Source organism: Python bivittatus, unplaced genomic scaffold (assembly GCF_059951505.1).
Source record: "Python bivittatus isolate LINGU-HERP-01145 unplaced genomic scaffold, Pbiv_v1 ctg000440_np1212, whole genome shotgun sequence".
Classification (NCBI taxonomy): Eukaryota; Metazoa; Chordata; class Lepidosauria; order Squamata; family Pythonidae; genus Python; species Python bivittatus.
In genome coordinates, this window is record NW_028277063.1 from 5,858,248 (window position 1) to 5,879,443 (window position 21,196).

A 21,196-nucleotide genomic window follows, 5' to 3' on the forward strand; every position below is an offset into this window, starting at 1 on the left:
GCAAAGCTGACTAAGAATTCTTCTGCATGAGTTTCATAAAGATGTTTAAAAACAGCAGTGAGTGTAGACTAGTATAGATGATTAGCTCAACACCCCAGGCCCGACCAATTTCATGTACATAGTATTTTTTTTATTATTACTATACATCACTGAGTTCAACTCTTTCCACTGCACAACTCTGCCATTTAGTGGGAGGTGTCCATTTTAACACAAACTAAGGGATGCAAATGTTCATAGCTCATTCCCATTGGGCTCTGTTCTGAGTTACTAATGCTACTTCTCCAAAGGTGCATAGTTCAGCAGCTTCTCAATCAAATCCACGTGGGACAGAAGCATCCGACGACAGCAGTAGCGCTTCAGGCCAAGAGCGTCCAATGCATCTCTGGGGAAATCAATGGAAAAATAAGTAGAAATGATGTATCTCATCTTTGCGCAGGGCAATTTGGGTGAATCTCTTTCCGCTGCGTAAGGCTGCCAACTTCTCTATTGCTAGCCTGCAGCCTAATTCAGGAACATCAAAAGGTGAGGAATGCCAATCTCTAGGCTACTACAAGTAGTCCCCAGTTTAAGAACGAGTTCCATTCCCAAGGTCTGTCGAATTTGCATGTAAGCTGGAACAGTATTATTATATAAAACTCTATAAGTAGCATTGTGTAATGAACTCGAATCATTGTATATTTAACTTGAATTTTGCTACAATAGGCTTTGTTCTTAACTATGGGTCATCTGTAAACAGGGTGTTCTTAACCTGGGGACTAACTTGTACAAAAGTTTACTTCCTGATTCCTGCACATTCAGTTAATGGACTCACACTGGTTCCTGAGGGTTTCCACATTTTTTGTTAAGTATGGTTGACGTGCAGCTTGTGACCTTTCTTGGATAGATACGCCAGATCCTTATAACGTTTTACATGATGTGCAAGTGTGTTCAGAATGCAGTGGAAAAAATCAGCACCGTCCTCCAATACTATACTACTTTGGCATTAAGGTATCTCCATAAACTCTTAGACTGTTCCTGGGATAAATGCAAAGTGCAAGTATTGTTAAGCCCTAAAAACTGAAGGGCCTCTTTTTATATAAACCTTCAAATGAGCTCCACATCAGATCTTGTCCATCTACCTCTATCTTCTAGAATCATTTTTTACAGCCAACAAAACCCTTTTTCTTGGTTGTGCTCAAATGATTAAAACTCTCCCTAGACCATTGCCGTCTTTAGTGTTAATTTTTAAAATGTCCTAATTATGCTTCGATTCCTCCCATGATCCAACCGTTTCTGGGGATATCTCTTTAATGCATACAACAAAACTGTGAGGTAGGCTAGAGTGAAACTGACTGAGCCATGACAACTTTGAGTATGCTACCATACATAATATTGGTGCAGATAATATGCATCTTTTACAGCTTTTGTTGTTGTTTAGTTGTTAGATACCATTTATTTATATATTTTACAATATTCATAATTGGATCCACCCCAAAATAAATTCTGGGCAGGGTACAACAAAGACAGAAACTAGAAAGTCACACACAGATAGCATGGCTGGCTGGGGAATTCTGGGAGTTGAAATCCACTCACCTTAAAGTGGCCAAGTTTGGACAACACTGATCTAGAGGATGGGGTATAATTCAACAAATCCAGACAGCATCACTTTGGGAAACATTAATATATGCACCGAGTCTGATGCTGATATTGCTGATGCACAATGGATAATTGAGAAAGACAAACAGTATCAAAGAAGTCTTTGGTTTTAGAAAGGCTTTTGATTGGGTTGATTATGTCAAGCTGTGGAACGTGCTTAGAAAAATGGGAATCCCAGAACATCTCATTGTCCTCATGGAAACCAATACGCAGGTCAGAACATGATGCAATGAGTGGCTCCAGATTAGCAAAGGAGTGAGATAAGGCTGTATACAATCCCCTTCTTTATTCAACCTAAACTGTATGCCGAATACATACTGAGGGAAGCTGGACTGAAATAAAATGAGTATGGTTTTAAAACTGGAAGAAGGGACATGAATAACCTGTACTACACTGATGACACTACTCTGATAGCAGAAAATGCAAATGATCTGCAAATTGTAGTACAGTAATGGAAATCAAGGAACACAGTGAAGAAATAGGACTCAAATATAGACCAAACTAATGGAAACGGGTTCAGCAAACCACCTTAGAACTGACAATGAAGCTAATTAAATGGTGGACAGCTTCTGCCTTTTAGGATCAACTATCAATGGTAAAGGAACCAGAGATCAAGAAATATACCACCGAGAAAGTAGCCATGGTAGAGTAGCCATGAAGGCCTCAGAAAAAATATTGAGATGCTGTGATATGTCTGTACTTACAAAGATCAGAATAGCACAAGCCCTGTGGCACACTGTGGCAGTGTTTCTCAACCTTGGCCGGTTGAAGATGTGTGGCTACCATGGTTGAGAGACACTGTTCTATGGAAATGAAAGTTGGACTTCTGTGAAGCGGGATAGAAAGAGTATTGATGTTTATGAACTTTGGTATTGGAAGAGACTCCTGAGTATACCATGGAAAGCCAAGGAAACAAACAAATGGATTGTCAAATCAAGTTCTCACTGGAGACACAAGTTACTAGGCTCAAATTATCATACTTTGGACACATTCTGTGAAGACTTAGGTCTCTGGAGAAGGTTCTAATGCTGGGAAAGATGGAAGGAAAGAGAAGAGGACGACCAGTAACAAAGTTGATGGACTCAATTACAGAGGCAATGGGTGCGCTATTGGAAGACTTGAAGGACCAGACTGGGACAGATCCTGCTGGAGAAAATCTATCAGTGTGGTTGCTAAGAGTCAACACCAACTTGACAGCACATCATCAATTTTTTTTTTTTTTTGTCTGCGCTCAGTCATTGCTGACCCTGCAGTGACTGCTTGGACAAGTCCTTGCAGTTTTCAAGGCAACTGTTTTTCGGAAGTGGTTTGCCAAAGCCTCCTTCCTAGGGCAGAGCCCAGCTGGCGAGCGCAGGAGGCGGGGTTTCCGTTGCTTCGCGCCCTTTTCGGGCACACACGGTTTTTCGCGCTTACCGGCAACTGCTCCCAACTCATCATCAATACATGCCAGCAAATAACAAAACCTTCTCCAAACTCACCCTTCTGTGTATTCGGCCTGCAAGAGGCCCAGGTATGCTTCCCATTTGTTCCCCACAACTTTCCCACAAGTGAAGCATCGTACCGGGATGATCATTATGAACTAGCCTAGAGAGAAAGAGAAAGAAAGCTGTGAGTCAATCAGGCCTCTGATAGGACCAAATTTATTTTCCCCAATATTTCTCAACCATTTGGCCTATTGTTAAGAACAGACATTGAAACAGTGTTATGGTGCACCAAGGTTAGAGGAAAAGTTCTCTTTTTTTTTTTTTTGCTGCCAACCAGATGATCTAGTCATCCAGATTTTTGTAGCCCGTATCTGGTCACCTTGTACCAAAATAACTTGACTGCTAGGCGCTTCAGGCAGCATATCCAAGTCCTGTACAGGAGAAAAACGTTTGTGTGACTCAGAGCTCATGTAGTGGTTTGAGCCCAAGAAGATTAATAGTCAGATCCTTAATATTCACCCTCTCCAGACTACGTTAGAGATGACAGCAAGATCACGGCTTGAAGTGAAATGCGGCTGAGAGAGGATGTGAGAAATGAACATCTCTATTGCCCCCTTTGGTGATTATAAAACAAGACATTTCTTTAAGCCACATGTAAAACAGAAAGCATAAAACACTTGTTTCAAGAGAGTAGCGTGCCAGAATTAGTGCTATGAAATTTCATCAGAGCCATGGGTTCTTGACGAGCAGTTGAGTGTCGCTGCCTCCAATGAATATTTGGGCCACATATTGCCTCAGTTTCTCCCTGGTAAAACCGTTTTTTGCAAGAACCAGATATCACAGGGCCTCACTCTTTTACTGGACCTAAAAACTTGAACTACAGATGGCTACTTGGAGCAGAAGAGATCTTTGAGAAATAGACAGGTGCTGGCTGGGGGATTCTGGGAGTTGAAGTCCACACATTTTAAAGCTGCCAAGTTTGAGAAACACAGCTTTATAGGCTGCTTTACCCAACCAGATATACCCCAGAGACCTGGGGACCGCACTCTCTAGCATTCCCAGCCTTCAGTTATGCTGGCTGGCAGTTTTGGGAGCTACAATTCGAATGTGTGGAGGGGTCAACAAATTGCGGAAACTTGAGCTGGTACAGATTAATCCCAAACAGGGATGACTTGTTCATTAAACCACAGGAGACCCCCAACATGGGTTAATTCAGTAAACCATGGTTCAGTTATTCATATTATGCTTTCACTTCTCAGGAATGGAGAGCCCTTCCTATTTCTCCCATCAGACCCCCCCCCCCCGATTTTAGTCATAAAGACAAAACATAACTATCACAAATTATCTTGAGAAGCAGAAGACCTCACCCCTCTTTTTCCCGTTTGTTAAAACCCGCGGGCCGGTCTTACAATTCAATAAGTGCTGCTTTCCCTTTACTGTAGAGTACTGCGCCAATTCGCTTTAGAGGAGGAAAAAAGGCTTCACCGGTTTAATGGCTGCCCCTACTGCAAGTGGGACGCCTGCCCCGAAACATAGGGTGGTCAATTCTCCCTCGAGGTGCCCCAGTGGGCTCTTGCTTGGAGGAGAGGGAGGGTCGGGCTGGCTCCCCGGCCCTCCTTTGGCCCCCCAGGACAGCTCCCAGTTCCTCCTCCCCCCTTAACTCGGTCGTTTTTCTCGGGCCTCCCCCCCCACTTTCCCGGCAGGAACCCGCTGGGCCCCTGCGCCGATCGACCCCTCTCCCTGCCCCTCCGTGGCAGCCCCGAAAAACCCTTCCCGTCGCCGGCCCGCCCCGTCCCGGCTCCCACCTTCTCCGCGCTCCGCTCTTCCCTCGGCTCGCGGCACAAATGGTGGCGCGGCAGCGCGGTCACTTCCTTCGCGCTTCGGCCCGCTAGAGGGCAGCGAAGGGCGGCGGAGTCGCCGCGAGAGGCGGAGGAAGGCGGGGCTCCTCCCTTTCCTAACGGAGGGCGGCTTCCTCTTCTGAACAATAAATCCCATTAACCGCGGCGGCGTTTTTTTTTTCTTTTTCCTTGGCAGGCTTGGCTTTTCCGTCTTCGTGCCTGGGAATAATGCATTTAACTGATTTTGCAGCTCTGTGCAGCCTGCTTCGCTTTCCTCGCTCGCTCCCACCGTACGTTTTCCTGGCCGTTTTAATTCTGCGAAGGGTGGGAAAGCGCCTCCTTCGCTTGAGTAACCCCCGGCGCGGCGAAGCGGGCGGCTCGCTCCTCTCCCGTCGAGGGCTGCTCGGAACAGCCACCGAAAGTTGGCCGGGTGGGAGATGCAGCAGGGAAATGCTTTACTCTCGAGAAGGCGCCAATTCCCGCGAGGGGGGGAGTGCATTAAACATGTTAGAGAGGGGCAATGTAAGATTGAGTGGCGGAGGCGCGACAACTTCGCAGGCAATTCGTTTGCAAGGCGACTTACAGAGAAGTAGCGGCATTACTCTGCTGCAGCAAACGCACGAGGGGACCTTTGGTTGTAGAGCTCTGCGTGGTGTGGTCGTGTGAACGCGCACCCGGGATTGGGTGCCTATCACTCCCCCGTTCCATGCGCACGTATTCGCATTCACTCCAACCACGCGGACTGTTTGCACCCCAACGCTTGGAAGAGCAAGATCTTTTAACCTCAAAACGCCTCGTGCCATCATCGCGGCTCTTCTCCAAAAAGTCATTAAAAAGGGGGGGGGGGACAGACGGTGTAACAATCGAAGGAAAGCAGGAGGGGCAGGAAAGATCCGCCACGTCCCCCTCCCGCTAACCAAAAAGGTCTCCGCAGAACCGGATTGACGTGACTCCAGTAAAACGATTACTATTATTTTTAGATTGGGGCGGATTGAGACTGGCGTCCCAAACTCCGCTGCTATAAGCAAACCTCCCCTTGCCAGAGCCCCTTGGACTCCTCCCCAGATCCTCAAACACGCCCCCCACGGCTGCCCCCTTCCCCCCCGCCCATTTCCTTTGCCCTGTCCCGTGCCTGGAATTCGCTCCCCTCCCTTTCCATCCTGCATCTCGCACTCCGAAGGAACTGCTTTCACATTTGGAGGTACCTGGGGAGGGCCCGCGCTCCAAATCCGCTCTTTTTCCCAAACTCCGCCGACCCAAAGTCCAGGTGAGGGGCGCGCCAGATGGTATTTATATTGGAGAGGGGGGATGAGCCACGGGGGCGAGCGAGGGAGGCAACCTCCGTCGCCCAGGCTCGAAAGATGCTCTAGAAAGAAATAGAAGACACTTTCCCCAGGAAATTGGGGCGGGGGGAGAACGGGGGAATTCTGCCCTCTATGCCCGTTTTGTGCGGGCTTGATCCTGCCCGTTCTTCATACCTCTTTCTTGGTGCAAGATCAGGAAATGGGTGGGAGTGGGGATACCCAGAGTACATAGATATATGTGCTGTTTTAAAAGTAGGTCTCGTTCAAAGACTTTAAAAGTAATTTGTTGTTCTGGTTTCTTTATTTTTTTCCTTTCAGGGATATTATCCAAGGGGGAGGGGAGCCCATCCATTAAACCAAAATGGGATATGTGATTAATGCAAACAAACAACCAAGTAAATTTCACCAGATGTTGAAATGTGAGATTTCTGTTCAACTAAATTTAGAATTAAGAGTGTGGTCTATATGGTCTGTCTGTCTATAGTGAATTAGAGGAGGAGGTTTCTCCAAAATGCAAAAAAAAGAAAAAGAGAAGGAAAGAGAAGAGAAGAGAAATTGAAATATATAGCAAGAAGATTGAGAGGGGAAGATCCGAGAAGGGGAGGGAGCTGGGCAAAAATGTGGCTGTTTTATATCGTTCTGAATAAGGATGGAGAACAGGTCTTGATTCAGTTTTCCACTTCTTGCAGAACTAAGATTTGTCTCAGTGTGACTTCTACTTGATTTTTTTAATTGCTTCACTTAGGCTATATAAACATTTTACATATGTTTCTATTTTTTAACTGGGAGAGGCTTTTAATTAAACAAAACAAGCAAGAAACAATAGGAGAAAAAGAAAAAGGGGAGAAAAACAAGGTTATTTTATATATATATATATATATATATATATATATATATATATATACTTCTCATACATATATATATATATATAATGTTATGCAACAGGTTCCTTTTTAAAAATGTTAAATAGAGATCTATTTCTGCTTTTTGAAAGATAATGGCATTATTTTTGTAACCTTGAAAAATGACTTAAACATTTCTCACCAGATATAAAGGCAAAATAAATGGCTTGCCTTTTAGGTTTTTCAGTCCTGGAAATGATAAATGTTATCAAGTTTCAAGAAGAAGTTTAGAAATACATAAATACAATGTTTAAAAAAAGAGGGAATACATGTGTATTGAAAGCCAAGATTGTACCATCCGTATGTGGAAGTTATGAGTAAGGAGTGTTCTCTGTCTTTATAGACACTATAAGACAGAGAACGCTATCTGTTCTTTTTTTCCTTTTCCCCTTCTCCCACTTCAGCATCTCTCGGATTTCTGTGACCCCTCATTTTTCAACTCATATTTTTAGTATATTTAATATTTCTGGTGGTTTTGTTTGGTATGTGCTTATATAAGAGCTATTTTTTCCCATAAAAACAACAGTCCTGTGAGATAGATTGGACTGATTGAGAGTGACTGGTCCATGGCTAAGAGTGGACTAGAACAGTGTTTCTCAACCCTGGCAACTTTAAGATGGGTGGACTCCAACTTCCAGAATTCCCCAGCCAGCATGTCTGGCTGGGGAATTCTGGGGGTTGAAGTCCACCCATCTTAAGGTTGACAAGGTTGAGAAACACTGACCTAGACAACTAGCAAGCTTCCTTGAAAGAAACTTAATACTTATCACAATGGGCATTTCTCTCTCCCCACCTCTTGGGAGGTTCCTGAATCCCCAAAGTCACACCTGCCAATCTGAGTGCACAATTTTTAGCTTAACAAGTAACAAGAATCTTGGTCTCCCCACTCCTAGTCCAACACCTGAACCGCCACACCACGCTGGCTCTCCTTGCACAGTTTCAATTTGGATTTGATTCAGCATTTTAGAGACGCAATGGATCTGGTATAGAAAGTGGAACTGTTGGACGAGGGAGTGGTTGGGGCTCGAATCCTTAGTCAGCCACCCAGTGAACTGCAAGAACTTGGATATGGTACTTAAGCTGACCAATCTCAGAAGATTGGTATGAGGGCAGAATGGAGAACCACTTTCACCGTTCTTGGAAGCAGGATACGGTGAAATAAGGAAAGGCCATGAGCAGTTAAGTGAACCTAGTTACCAGGTTCTGAATGTTAAAGTCATTAGTCTCATTAAAAAGGAAATTAAACATCTTGACCTGCATTGATAACGTGGTTATTTATCCCTTATAGACAGTTTTTTTAAAATTGAAGGATAACATTAGGTTCAATAAGTGAAAAGGGGATGGTAAGCATGCTTACTCAGAAGTAAGCTCAGACAGTAATTTGATGGGGAAGGTAGTTAATGTTTTTTTGGTAGCGGCTGGGGACCACCATAGGCAGATTAAGGATGTAAAATAGAATCACAGAGGTTGGCAAGGCTAAGATTTGCTGCCTTTGGGGAGGGGAGATCCTTTAAGGGTTGTTGTGTTAAGCCTATTTTAGAGTTATAATACCGTTTTCATATATTTCCCACCTCAGAACGGCAGGAAAGCTACATTTAGCTTTGTGGATAGAGATGGCTCTTGGGCTGCAAAAAAGGAATTACCCTTGATTAAGCCCTACTGATGAACACTTTGTAATTAGCTAGTTAGTTAGTGAAGAAACTTCTACAGGTAGTCCTCGACTTACAACTACAATTGGGACCAGAACTTCTGTTGCTAAGTGATGCAGTTGTTAGTGGCACTGATTTTATGACCTTTTTTGCCACGGTCGTTAAGTGAATCCGTGCTTCTACCATTGACTTTGCTTGTCAGAAGCCCCTGGGAAGGTCACAAATGGGGATCATGTGACCCCAGGATGCTGTAATCATCGTAAATACTGTACATGCCAGTTGCCAAGCACCCGAATTTTGATCGTGTGACCGTGGGGATGTTGCGACAGTCGTAAGTGCAAGGAACAGTCGTAAGTCACTTTTTTCAGCGCTGTTGTAACTTCGAATGTTACTGTAATCCAGTTGAGGATTGACAAGGCATGGAAGACTATGTACAGCACCGCCTGATTCAGGAAAGGGTACAATTTGTGCACCAGCCATAGCTGGGTCCTTCTGACCACAGCTGCTGCTTGCTCTTCCAGCAGAAGCTGTGAGTCCAGGAAGACTCCCAGATTGTGATCCTGCCCATTCAGGTGTACCAGAACCCCGTCTAGGGTCAGAGATGGCAACTGCTCTAGAATTGGAAGACTTCTGGGCTCCATCTTGCTTAGTTTGAGCCTGGTCCTCTCCATCCAGACTCTGACAATTCCAGGCACGGCATTAAGGGCTCCACCACATTACTCATAATGGTTTTATCCATTTCTGACACATTTTTGACTGAGCTACGGATTTCTGAGAACTCGGTTTCCTTCACAGTTGGGTTAGAGATGGTCAGTTTCTACACTGCACAGTTGTCATTTTTTAAACTACACCAGCCACCCCAACGTGGGGCTCTCTAGATGTGGTGGGATTATAAATGTGACTATTTCCAGCTGGCGCGGGCATTAGGGGAATTTTACTCCTGCACATCTGGACAGCATCAGATTGGTGAAAGCAGATGTATACTTCCTTAAGAGGAGGGACACCAAATTAAGCACGGCAGGGGCATCTGTGGGGCACGTGTGTGTCTGTGTGTGTGTGTAAAAAAGCCAAGATGGTGGCTGCACAATCGAAGCCCCACCCCTTTTTACATGTAACTCAGTGGGGACAATGTGAAGCGGGCAAAAGTGTGGTAACATGACTTTTTTTTGTGGGACTTGGACAAAAAGACCATGTTCAAATTCCTACTTAGTTACAACAGCTTATTGGCTTGGCTCACCAGGGTAGGTTAATGTAAGCCGGAAGAAGCCCAGCATTGTTTTGAGTTAAAATTTATCCTTTTCTGCTCCAGTACAGTTGGGTTTTCATGTTTGCGTGACCAGTTAGTCTCACTCTTGATTCAGTTAAGCACGTTGTTCAAATAGGACCACAAAGATTATTTGCTCTTTTCCTAACAGTGGGGTCCTAAATATGGATGGTCACAAGTCCCACTGATTACCATAGGGCTTCCTCCTAGAGCAGTGTTTTTCAAACTTGGCGACTTTAAGATGTGTGGACTTCAATTCCCAGAATTCCCCAGCCAGCAAGGCTGGCTGGGGAATTCTGGGAGTTGAAGTCCACACATCTTAAAGTTGCCAAGTTTGAAAAACACTGTCCTAGATAAAAATGCAGGGGTTTGTAATCCATTATCAGCCCCAGCTCTAGACATTTTGGTGCCCTAGGGAAAGTCATATTCTGGCACCCCCTATGCTTTGGCTCATCTTCCGATTTTGTTAGGAATTTCAAAAAAGCCCCCTCTTGTTTCTTTTTTCTTCAAGTTTTTGAGCTTTATGCTTAATGATTTTCTGCCCCAGGCAATTTTTTTCTCTTCTTGAACATTTTCACCCTATTTAGTGTGAATCCATAATTTTAATTATGCCAGCACCTGTTGCTCTCATTCGGCAACCATTCTGTGAAATTATATTTAACCCTCGAGTGGGTGCGCTGATGCAGAGAGCGTGCTATTACCACGTAACTTCGATAAGCTGTTGGTCATGCGACTCGCTCGTTCAGTATCTTCATGTCAGACCTTCATCTAATATTATCAGCTTCCTGCAATTCATAACTGTATGACCTGCAATGTCTGATTAGTGTGCTATACGCTGCCACTTGACCGACTTTGTGGGTGTTTTCAAAAAGTATAGAAAGAAAATCTTTTAAAGCAAAAAGCAAAGATTATCTGATTTAATGCTTGTGTATTTGGGAAGTCTTTTCAGTTTTGGCACCCCCTAAAATTTGGCGACCTAAGTGACTGCCTGGATTGCCTAGGCCAATGTTTCTCAACCTTAGCAACTTTAAGATATGTGGACTTCAACTCCCAGAATTCCCCAGCCAGTGCTGGCTGGGGAATTCTGGGAGTTGAAGTGCACATACCTTAAAGTTGCAAAGGTTGAGAAACACTGGCCTTGGCCTAGAATCACCCCTGCCATTATGAGGACACTGGGTTGGAGACCTAGAATTGCACTGGGCTGCTTAGAAATAAGGTTATATCAGCACAGGCACATACTCTGGAAATGTATTTGTACCAATTGTTTGCCAGTGAACGCACACACTCTTTCTTTCACGTATTTTATTTCCATTTTTAATTCTTTTTCATGAAGATAGTGAATGAGCGACTCTTTCATGTTTTCCTTTCCTGTTTGTAGACAGAAGGGTTAATTTTCAATAATTAGATAGAAGTCCAAGATTGTAATAACTAGAAAATATTTTGCTTATCAAAAGTCACTAACTCTTGTTGTTTTTTATAAGATGATATGACTGATTCCCTCTCAAACTTCGATGTTTTATTATAATATTGGTTCTATTGTAGTAGTTACTAGTTATAATAACTGTTCTTCCCAATATGTATTACTGTTTGTTTATAGGCAGTGATGTGATATGATATGATCCGTGAATTTTTAATGTATTTCTCTGTCTCTTACCTTTTGGGCTACTAATCTGATAAAATACTTTCGAGAATTCAACCCTTGCATATTTGACTGTAGATTTTGGATTTATTACATCTGTTGCCTAGGCTATGGTTCTTTTACTGGCAAACAGAGCTTTGTCTTGAATAATGTGTGGAAATACTCAGTGTTGTCGAATGCTTCATCCACATCTCTTTCTAGGATCTTTGTGCATCATGGGGGTGAGCCGAGGATGTTTGCTTTGCGTTAAAGTGAAAATGTTTGTGTTCAATCTCATCTTCTGGGTGAGTCATGGCAAGTCTGTCTCTCCATAATGAATTTTGCATGAACCCTATTTTAAAGTTAAAATGATGCATCAGAGCACCTTTCTGCACAACAGGCTATTTGCACACTTTGAAATTAGTGCATCTAGGACAGATCCCTTACAAGTCGGTGGATCTGTTCTAGATGCAGGAACACTTTCTATTAATGACATCTATCTATCTATCTATCTATCTATCTATCTATCTATCTATCTATCTATCTATCTAATTAATTTGAGCAATGTGATTCTGGGCAGCTTATGAGAAACAAACAAGATAAAAACAGCAATCGGCAATGAACACTAATAATCAATAATCGGTGATCTGGTTCACATTCATATCCACTCCTGATGGGAACTTATTCATTGTTATAATAATATAATCATAATTTATTAAACTTGTAGGCCATCAACTCTCAGCGATTCTGGGTGGCTCAGAACAATCAAACAAAGAAATTACAATAAAATTAATAAAAAATAAAGATAAAAGATGGCAAGCACAATGAAGTGAGGGGTCTCTCCTTGCTGAAGGCCTGGGTGAAAAGCCAGGTCTTCATGGCTCTTCTAAACAACAGCAGGGTTATAAACTGTTTTGTAGGATTATATCTAAATATCTAAATAACAGCAGGGTTATAATCCTGTTTTGTAGGATTGATGTGAGATTAAATGACGTACAGAGTATATTCACTGATTCAATATTATAATGATAAAACAATCTAAAACCTGACTTTTCCTTCCCTGTGTGGCTCATTGGCTAAACTCCTATGATGTCACGGAATGTTGATAAACATTGGAACTCCAACAGTCCACAACAATTGAATGTTAGAGTAATTTCTAAGTGAAAGATCCGTTGGGGTAGCAGGGAGAGTTTTTGATAGGCTGGAGAGACCAAAATAATTGTGGGAATTAAGCTAATTATTTTTGCTGCAACAGTATCCTGGAGCACAGTGAGAAAAGAGTTGAGCCTCCATTCTTGATTATGTGCTTCTCCTCTGTCTCTCCCTTTAGCTGGGTGGCTGTGGGGTGCTCGGCGTGGGTGTATGGCTGGCCGCCACCCAGGGTCGCTTTGCTACCTTATCCTTCTCCTTCCCATCGCTGTCAGCAGCAGGCCTCTTCATGGCAACAGGTGCCATCATCATGGTGGTGGGGTTCCTCGGCTGCTTGGGGGCAGCCACAGAACATAGATGTCTCTTACTGACGGTAAGTAGCATCTCTTTGTACCATGTGCATGAACAAGAGTCAAGTGGAATGAATGTCAAATAAGCCCATTGGTAGGAGCAGATACCGGTCAGAGAAGATGGTATCTACAGGACTTAATCTGAAGCAGGATTTTTCTACAGGACCTGTTTAAATGCTAGGCATGCTCAGCCCTGGAATATGCAAAATAATACATAAGCAATAAATATCTGAGCAGGGATGTCCCCAGAGATGGGGTCAAAAAATCAAGATGGCAGCCAGAACCCTGTGATTGAAATCCCCTGCTTTTTTCCACTCCCTGAATGGATTCCGTTTCAGACCACCTTCCTAAGAATTGCATTCCATCTCTTGGATGCCCGACTTTACTTGTTTTTTTTTCTCTTCTGAGAAGTTTCTTCCTTTGCACTGGATCTTTTTATATAATATACTACAAGGCAGAGACTCCTTGTTCTATGATCATGTATAAACTGCTGTGGGAATTGTTTTGAGTAAAGAATGGGCCTAAATGCTTTAATGAATGAAAACAAGTAGAATGAACATGTGCACTTTTTGGGGGAGGGGGTTATGTGAAGGGAAGTCTGGATGTAATTGTGGAGCTCAGGAGCACATCTGGAGAGCATCAGGTTGAGGAAGGTTGTGTTCCAAGGTATTTTTCTAACATTCTGGTTGTATGTGCACAATTCTGTGAGTCCATTAAAAAATACTGAGCAGAAAGGTTCACATGGTAGAAACAATCCTAGCTGAGATATGCACATATCTGTACCTAAACATAAAACGCTCCATCCTGGATTGATTGATTTGTCCATTTCTCCTTAGTTCTTCCTGGTCCTTTCCACCCTCTTTCTCCTGGAACTAGTTGGATTGCTAGTTTTTATCACTTGCCGAGATAAGGTAAGGATCCTTATTTCCATATATTTAGAAAAATTGGAAGAAACGAGTGAAGGAGATTACTTAAAGAACAGCCTCAATGCTCTGCATAACAGCTGATTATGGCAACCCCAATATCAGAAACATGTTTCACAGTATGAATTTCCATTGCCCAAAGAGGTACGTAATACAGATCGTAAGTCTGCCTCAATCTCATGGAATGAAGAAAGAATCAATTATACCCATTTAATTCATCATTTCCACACCTTAAAGGTGACAAAGCTACAGCTCAAGTTTTGCACCCTCCAAAGTTTCCTTAGAAGAGCTGTAGCATGTATTCCTTTTCAAAATGGAATAATTGGGAGAAACAATTTGGTCCTGGCTAGGCCATGTTCTTTGTTTCTGCATGGTCAAGAGATCACGTCAATCATACATAGTTTGGTGCCATGCATGGGAAAATAATATTTAATGGTCATATACCAATGTGGTCATACTATCCAGCCATCCCTATCTTAGTGTGTTCAGAATTGATGGTGATGAGATGAGAGAAATAAATAATGGAGGTCTAGTTTCAACCTCTCCTGCTTTTCCAATTGTGGGTCTACTAAGAAATCTGTTAAGAAACTGGAAAATTTGCATCTCGGCATAGTGTAGTACAGTCTTTCTCAAACTTGGCAACTTTAAGATGTATGGACTTCAACTCCCAGAATTCCACAGCCAGCCAGCCACTGGTGTAGTACGTTCTAACCCAGGTTCCAGCCACCAAAAGTGCCCTTTTGTAGGGTACTCCATTCCATGTCCATACAGAATCTTGTTGGCTTGTTTTGGAGTTCCCCGTCCCATAAGAGTTCCCTTTAATCAAAATACCATTACCTAGGGACACTCGACGTTTTGGTATTGTGACAATCTAAAAAGTGATATTAAAAGAACACAATGAAGTGTTTGCAACACTAAACAGATCAATTGGAGCATGTAGTATGTCTTTCCTCCAGTTTGACCGATATGCTCAGTCCAACCTCAAGGAAGGACTCAAGCTCTATGAGACAGAAGACAACTTGGGGTTAACCAAAGCATGGGACCTTGTGCAAAACGAGGTGAGTGTGTAAAAGCCTATTCAGTGTGCCACATACAGTGCAGGCTGGACTGAAACCATTGGGAGTTTTTCCTGACATCAGGCACAAACTCACCCACCCCCTTCCTTCTTATCTTCTGGCTTTGCAGTTCCGTTGTTGTGGGGTGCAGAACTACACAGATTGGTTTGAGATGAGGAACGGCACTTGGGTTCCCGAGTCGTGCTGCTTGCAGCGAAGTGATGGTTGTCAAGTGGACAGTGCCAGCTGGTGGAAGGAGGTGAGATGGCAGCAACAGGATTGTGCTGAAGATGAGTGTGAAGTCCCTCTCCTGCAGTGGTTTCCAAACTGGCATCTTCCCTAAGGGAGTAGAATTCACTGCCAGATTGAAGCACAAAGGACTTGGTTGAGAGGCCCTGCAGACATCTCCTTCTTGCATCTGTAGCCTTCCAGGTTCTTCAACCCCAATGCAATGTTGAATTGCCCTGGTGGAATCTGTTTTTTTGCAAAGATGCACCATCTGAAATTCCATAGCCAGATGTGGGTCCCTGAGACCTGCAAAGGACGTTTCTAAATTGTTGTTTTTAAGGTGACCAAGTGGAGGCAATCATTAAATGAATAACAGGAGAGTAACAATATCAGTTTTAATTAAATATAAATTGATATGAAGTGAAATCAACTTTAGTTTTTGTCCTGTATTCTTGGCGTTAAAAAATTGCACCCTCCTGCCTTAGAGACAGACATAGGGGAAGAGCTGCGATTCTAGAAATTCAGTTCATGATCATTGTTGTATCCTCTCTGAGTTACTTCCATTTTCTCTGTTAATATTGTTCAGAAAAGATCCCCCACAAAAAGCCTTTGAAGGGAAAGCCTTCAACATCTCTTTTCCCTTCCCATCCTCAGTGATCCTTATCTCAGGGCCTTTCAGTACTTGCAACTAACCATGGTATGAACATGCCCTGGCAACTACTTTATTCTGCTGTGCCCCAGGACATTGCCTTCATCCCATATTCATCCCATGACTCAGACAGGCTTAAGTCATCCTTGGCTGTTCCAGTTTTAAAGTAGCATTTTCCACTTAAGTTGACAGCAGTCAGTGGCAGTTTAAGGGTGTCAACAGCGGGCCACATTTTCCCATCCATGATGGCGGTAGCACAGATTGATGACCCCCAGGGATGGGATGAGCCTGACACCTATAGCTCACTTTGGGTGGCTGCTGCTTACTCCCCTCTCCACTGGGATCCAGGACACCCTTCTTTGGCCCCCTTCTTTTTTTATTTTCTGGAAGGGAAAAGCAAATCCCCAAACAACTGATGGGCAGGAGGGAACTGCATGTAAACGAGTTTACAGTGCTAAGCTTCTAAAAATAAATCAGATGCCAAGCTGATCTGTGGGGTGGGAGGACTGCTCATTAAAAGCTCCTTACTGGGCACTCCCTCTACCCATCAACTGTTGGGTGGCTGATGAGCAATCTCTCCTGCTTCATCATGCCCAGCCCTCCCACCCCACAGATCAGCTTGGAATCAATACCTGGTTCACAGGTGTGGGTGGGGCTGCCTAGTAAAGCAGTAGGACTTCTGCTTTCTCAGGCAACATTCCCTGTAGATCAGCTGCCTTGATGCCAGGGTTTGACAGATGGCGAAAACCATGGGTCTAGCCATCCACCAATCTCAGTAAAGTCATGATTGGCAGATGGTTGAGAAAGGGGGAGGGAGAAACACCGTGGCTTTGTATAACGTGCCCTGTGGATGTGTGTACCTTTGAGTCAGTGTTGACTCAAGTTTCAGAAGTGGCTTGCCATTGACTCCTTCCTAGGGCTGAGAGAGAATGACTGGCCCAAGGTCACCCAGCTGGCTTTGTGCCTAAGGTAGGACTAGAATTCACAGTCTCCCAATTTCTAGCTTGATGCCTTTACCCCTACACCAAATTGGCTGTCTGTAACATGCCAGTTAAAATTAGGATATCACCACCCAGCAGCAAGCCATAGAAATATGGGTGGGATTGCCAGTGCGAACAGCACGTTTTGCACTGGTTTAGTTTTCTGCTATCTCAAGGAAAACATGAACTGAGCCACGGCGAAAAACTGACAGTCAGTGTTAGCCTAGATTAGTTTCACTTTAAACAGAAATAAATAATAGAGAAAAGCCTTCCTTATCTTTATCTTAATTATTAAACCCAGAGGCAGTTATTAAGGGTGAGGAAACATGATCCGTGAAGCACCAGGAACTGTTTAGTTTCCAATGGGGAAAAAATAATTACACTACTGGTTACCAGGAAAACCTCACCTCCTTCTCTTCCTTTGCTGCTTTTCTGTTTCCTCTGAAGCCTTTTGGCCTCCAACATGGGATATACTGCCCTGCAGTCCAATAGGTACATACCAGTAGTTTTCTGTCCTTTCACTTGCTGGGATTTTCCTTCTTTTGCTATTCTTAGAAACAGCTGGGATTCCTTTGTGTTTTATACCCCTTTGCATCTCAGAATTGCTAATCAGTTGCCACCCACCCTTACAGATAGTATGAATTCACACTATGAACTTATTTTTTTAGTGGTCTATTCAAGTGAAAAGATGCCTTACGCACGTATGAATGAGTTTATACTCATAAACAGCCTTTTCTGTTAGCCAGAATATGCTGTGGCTTTTATTTTAAGAGCTGCATCCTTGTGTACCTGTCCATATTTTAAGAACAGCCTTTCCCCGTTTCTTGTTGCCATTAGAGATCTAGGAAAGGGCAGCTTATGGCCTTTGGCATGATGTCATCCAAATTGCAGAATGCCTTCTGTGGGTTTTTGGCCTACCCTCTTCTTTCCTAGTATTGGGTGAGAACTTAAGACTCATCTCTTTCAGAAAGTTTTTGGGCTTTGCTGTGAACGTTAATTCTGTCCTTGACATTGGCATCGTAAGAATTGATTGATTGATTACATGCCATCAAGTCATTGTCTGCTCTCAGCAACCATGTAGATATTCTCCATGATGATCTGTCCCTAACCTGGTCTTTCAACAGTGCACTCATTGCCACTGTAACTGAGTCCCTCCACCTTGCTGCCGGTCGTCCTCTTCTTCTATTTCCTTCCATCTTTCCCAGCATTAAAGCCTTCTCCAGAAATTGTAAGAATTACATTTTTAAAATGTCTGTTTATGATTTTTAAGGATGTCTGTTTGTTTTCAAACACTAGGTAACAATAGTGTATGTATGTAAGCATGTATGTACAGATCTAGTCCCAATTATAATGTACCAAAAACCTTCATTTTCCATCTCCTGTCGTCTTTCCCAAATTTACTTTTAAAATACTCAAATAAAAGCATAATGCCTCTATGTTCAACTAGCACCTTCCTCCCAAGATTTCCTAACCACTATTTCATGTGCTTCTATTTATTTTGTCCTCTTCCTTGCAGCCTTGCTATGAGAAGGTGAAACGCTGGCTAGGGGAGAACATCTCTGCAATGGGCATTTTTGCTGCCTGTATCATTGTTGTCCAGGTGAGATGGTCAGAGCAGCGGTGGCAGATGGAGTGACCTAGACCAGTGTTTTTGTCAACCTTGGCAACTTTAAGATGTGTGGACTTCAACTCCAGAATTCCCTAGCCAGCACGTTGGCTGGTGAATTCTACAAGTTGGAGTCCACCCATCTTAAAGTTGCCAAGGTTGAGAAATACTGACCTAGACAACTAGTAAGATTTCTTTGAAAGAAAATTAATACTCATCACAATGGGCATAGAGGAAGAGGGTACAAGCATCTCTCCCAACCTCCTGGAAGGTTCCTGAATTCCCCAAAGTCATACCTGCAAATCTGAGTGCACAATTTTAGCTTAACAAGTAACAAGCAAAAGAGGGCTTCCAATCTTCCACTAGACATAATACACTTTTTTGCTTAACCTCTCCTAATCCTAAAACAAAACAAAGGGCAACATTTTAATCTTTGCCTGCTGGGAGGATATCATACATCACCTCAAAGTGTCCTGCTGCGCTTGGAGGATAAAAAGAAATATATACAATAAATTGTGCTCTTTTCTTTAAAAAATGGAGGTTACCTACCATGAGAAAAAGAGCAAAGGCCAGGCAGAAGAAAAGCCAGCCGTACAGCTCATTAAGGTTTTGCAGGTTCAGCAAAGACAGCATGTTATATTTAGGTCCTAATATAATAGGAAAGATGTACAAGAGAGCAATGGGATCAGAAAAGCAGTCTGTAAATTAAACATAAAAATAATGCAAAGAATTTAAGTCTTTGGCTGACTGTTAAAAAGCCTGTTCCACTGGTTTCCAAGATTTCATCAAGCATGGCTTACCTTTAAATTATTTATCTGGGTTTTTAACCTATCTGGACTGCAAACCACCCAGCAGCCATTAGATGGCAGGAAAGAGGTGGATTTTCTGCATGCCTTTGCTGACATCTAGCCATTGTCTGCATGGTGTGCATTTGCACAATACATTTGCAAGTCATAGCATGCCTGCAGATCTGATAGAAGATAATGCAGATGGGGTTAAACTACTTTTTAAATGCATACAACATCCAGAGAGAATATTTAGCTCACCAAGACTTGCTTGTTAGGCTTCTATCCTGCCTTTCCTTCAGGAGCTCAAGGCAGCATATACTGTGCCCCTTCCTGGCTTTTTATTCCCACAATCACTACTGGCTGAGAAGGATTGGCCCAAAGACTGCCAGGGAGCTTCCATGGCTGAGAGTGAACTTGAACCTGGGTCTCCCCCAGTGCCAGTCCAGACCCAGCACCCTGGCTGTTATTATAACCCCACCAGATGCTCTTAACATGGCCTTCCCCAACCAGATCCTTGAAACTTCCAACTCACGTGGAGGGTGCCAGGCTGAGGAAGGTTGCGTTACTAGAACAGCACATACTTCCTGCTTCTTGCACTCTCCAGATTCCATTAAGACAGCAAGGCAACTGGTGGAGAGGGCGTGAGGAAGGGCCTCCCTACTCCATTCGTTTTCTGGTTTAAACCTGGTGAAACTCAGGTTTGAAAAAGAGAGGGAGGAAAGAAGTAGCTTATACCAAAGTAGGCACCGCTTCATATGCTCAGTATTTCTTGCAGTTACTAGGGTTTCAAATAGAGGTTCTTTCCCAGCCCTGTTTTGCAGTGCTAGATGGAACCTTCTGCACCCATCCATTGTTGCTCAAAATTGGAGACCTTCTGATGGAATAGGCCATACGGGCTAGGCTTAGAACAGTGTTTCTTAACCTTGGCAAGTTTAAGATGTGTGGACTTCGGCTCCCAAAATTCCCCAGCCACCACAGTGGTTGGGGAACTCTGGGAGTTGAAGTCCACACATCTTAAAGTTGCCAAGAGAGAAAGACACTGGCTTACGATATGATTGATTTGTTTCTACATGCCAAGCAGTAGGATTACTTCATGGCCTGAGTAAGAGCTGGCAGGACCTGCCTGCGTTTTGGAGCAGACGAGGAACAGACATTTCCAAGAGATACAGGGTATTGATCAGCTGGGCTAGGGCTTCTGTTGTTTTTCTGACTAGATCTGTCTCCACTTTTTTAGGTCTTGGGCATCGTGTTCTCCATGCTGATGTATTGCCAAGTTCGGAGGGCAGAGAAATACTACGACTGACTCCATTCCAGCCTACTCCTTGTCCTTCCAAACTTGGGGACGTGAGGCTCAGAAGAAGGAACAAGGGCATTTTTAGCTCCTCTGGAGCTCTTTTGCATTGGCCCCTTCCCGCACCTTCTTTCCCCTCCTCTTCAGGCGAAAGCCAGTTCTGCTGCTTGGTATGTTCATACCATGCTTGCAAGAGGGGCCCTCTCTTCCCAGAATAACCAATTCTCCTAAGGAACCTCATTTCTGTTTCTATTGCCCATAAGCTTCTTAATTCCTAAGCAAACCTCCCTCTTTACATCTTGACTTCTCCCTATATTTTAAGACGTGGTCTTCAATACTCCTGCTTTGTACATAACTGAAATATACTAAACACCCATTAAAACAGTATTTATCTTTTAGATACTGCATTTGGTACCTGTTGCCTGTTTGTAGTTTGTGTATGATTCAGTTGCACCTATAACTATCCCTTAAAAAGGGTGGGAAGTTGAGTAAGTGAAAACCTGAACTTTTTCGGGTATAAACTCCTTAGAATTCTTCATATTA

The 21,196-nt window shown here is 43.3% G+C and overlaps 2 protein-coding genes across 2 annotated transcripts; one reads left to right on the top strand and one right to left on the bottom strand.

Annotated features, from left to right (window-relative positions):
* Positions 1-108: 108 nt before the first annotated feature.
* On the bottom strand, positions 109-5,013 carry POLR2L (RNA polymerase II, I and III subunit L). The gene is made up of 3 exons (XM_088142765.1): positions 4,865-5,013; positions 3,114-3,219; positions 109-382 (listed from the first exon to the last, which is right to left on the bottom strand). The coding sequence occupies exons 2-3, from the start codon at positions 3,206-3,208 to the stop codon at positions 274-276; spliced, it is 204 nt and encodes a 67-aa protein (XP_087998891.1). The 5' UTR covers positions 3,209-3,219; positions 4,865-5,013; the 3' UTR covers positions 109-273.
* Positions 5,014-6,009: 996 nt separating this feature from the next.
* On the top strand, positions 6,010-21,051 carry LOC103048948 (tetraspanin-4-like). Its single transcript, XM_007435533.4, has 8 exons — positions 6,010-6,164; positions 11,857-11,939; positions 12,965-13,156; positions 13,970-14,044; positions 15,013-15,114; positions 15,242-15,370; positions 18,485-18,568; positions 20,597-21,051. The coding sequence occupies exons 2-8, from the start codon at positions 11,871-11,873 to the stop codon at positions 20,663-20,665; spliced, it is 720 nt and encodes a 239-aa protein (XP_007435595.1). The 5' UTR covers positions 6,010-6,164; positions 11,857-11,870; the 3' UTR covers positions 20,666-21,051.
* The last annotated feature ends 145 nt before the right edge of the window (positions 21,052-21,196 follow it).

Excerpts from the sequence above, each read along its gene's own strand:
- POLR2L (XM_088142765.1), bottom strand. The coding sequence starts at position 3,208 with ATGATCATCCCGGTACGATGCTTCACTTGTGGGAAAGTTGTGGGGAAC. Across the intron at positions 383-3,113 it reads CAGGCCGAATACACAGAAGG|AGATGCATTGGACGCTCTTG; the intron begins GTGAGTTTGGAG and ends TGATTTCCCCAG.
- LOC103048948 (XM_007435533.4), top strand. The coding sequence starts at position 11,871 with ATGGGGGTGAGCCGAGGATGTTTGCTTTGCGTTAAAGTGAAAATGTTT. Across the intron at positions 14,045-15,012 it reads TTATCACTTGCCGAGATAAG|TTTGACCGATATGCTCAGTC; the intron begins GTAAGGATCCTT and ends TCTTTCCTCCAG. Across the intron at positions 15,115-15,241 it reads GGGACCTTGTGCAAAACGAG|TTCCGTTGTTGTGGGGTGCA; the intron begins GTGAGTGTGTAA and ends CTGGCTTTGCAG.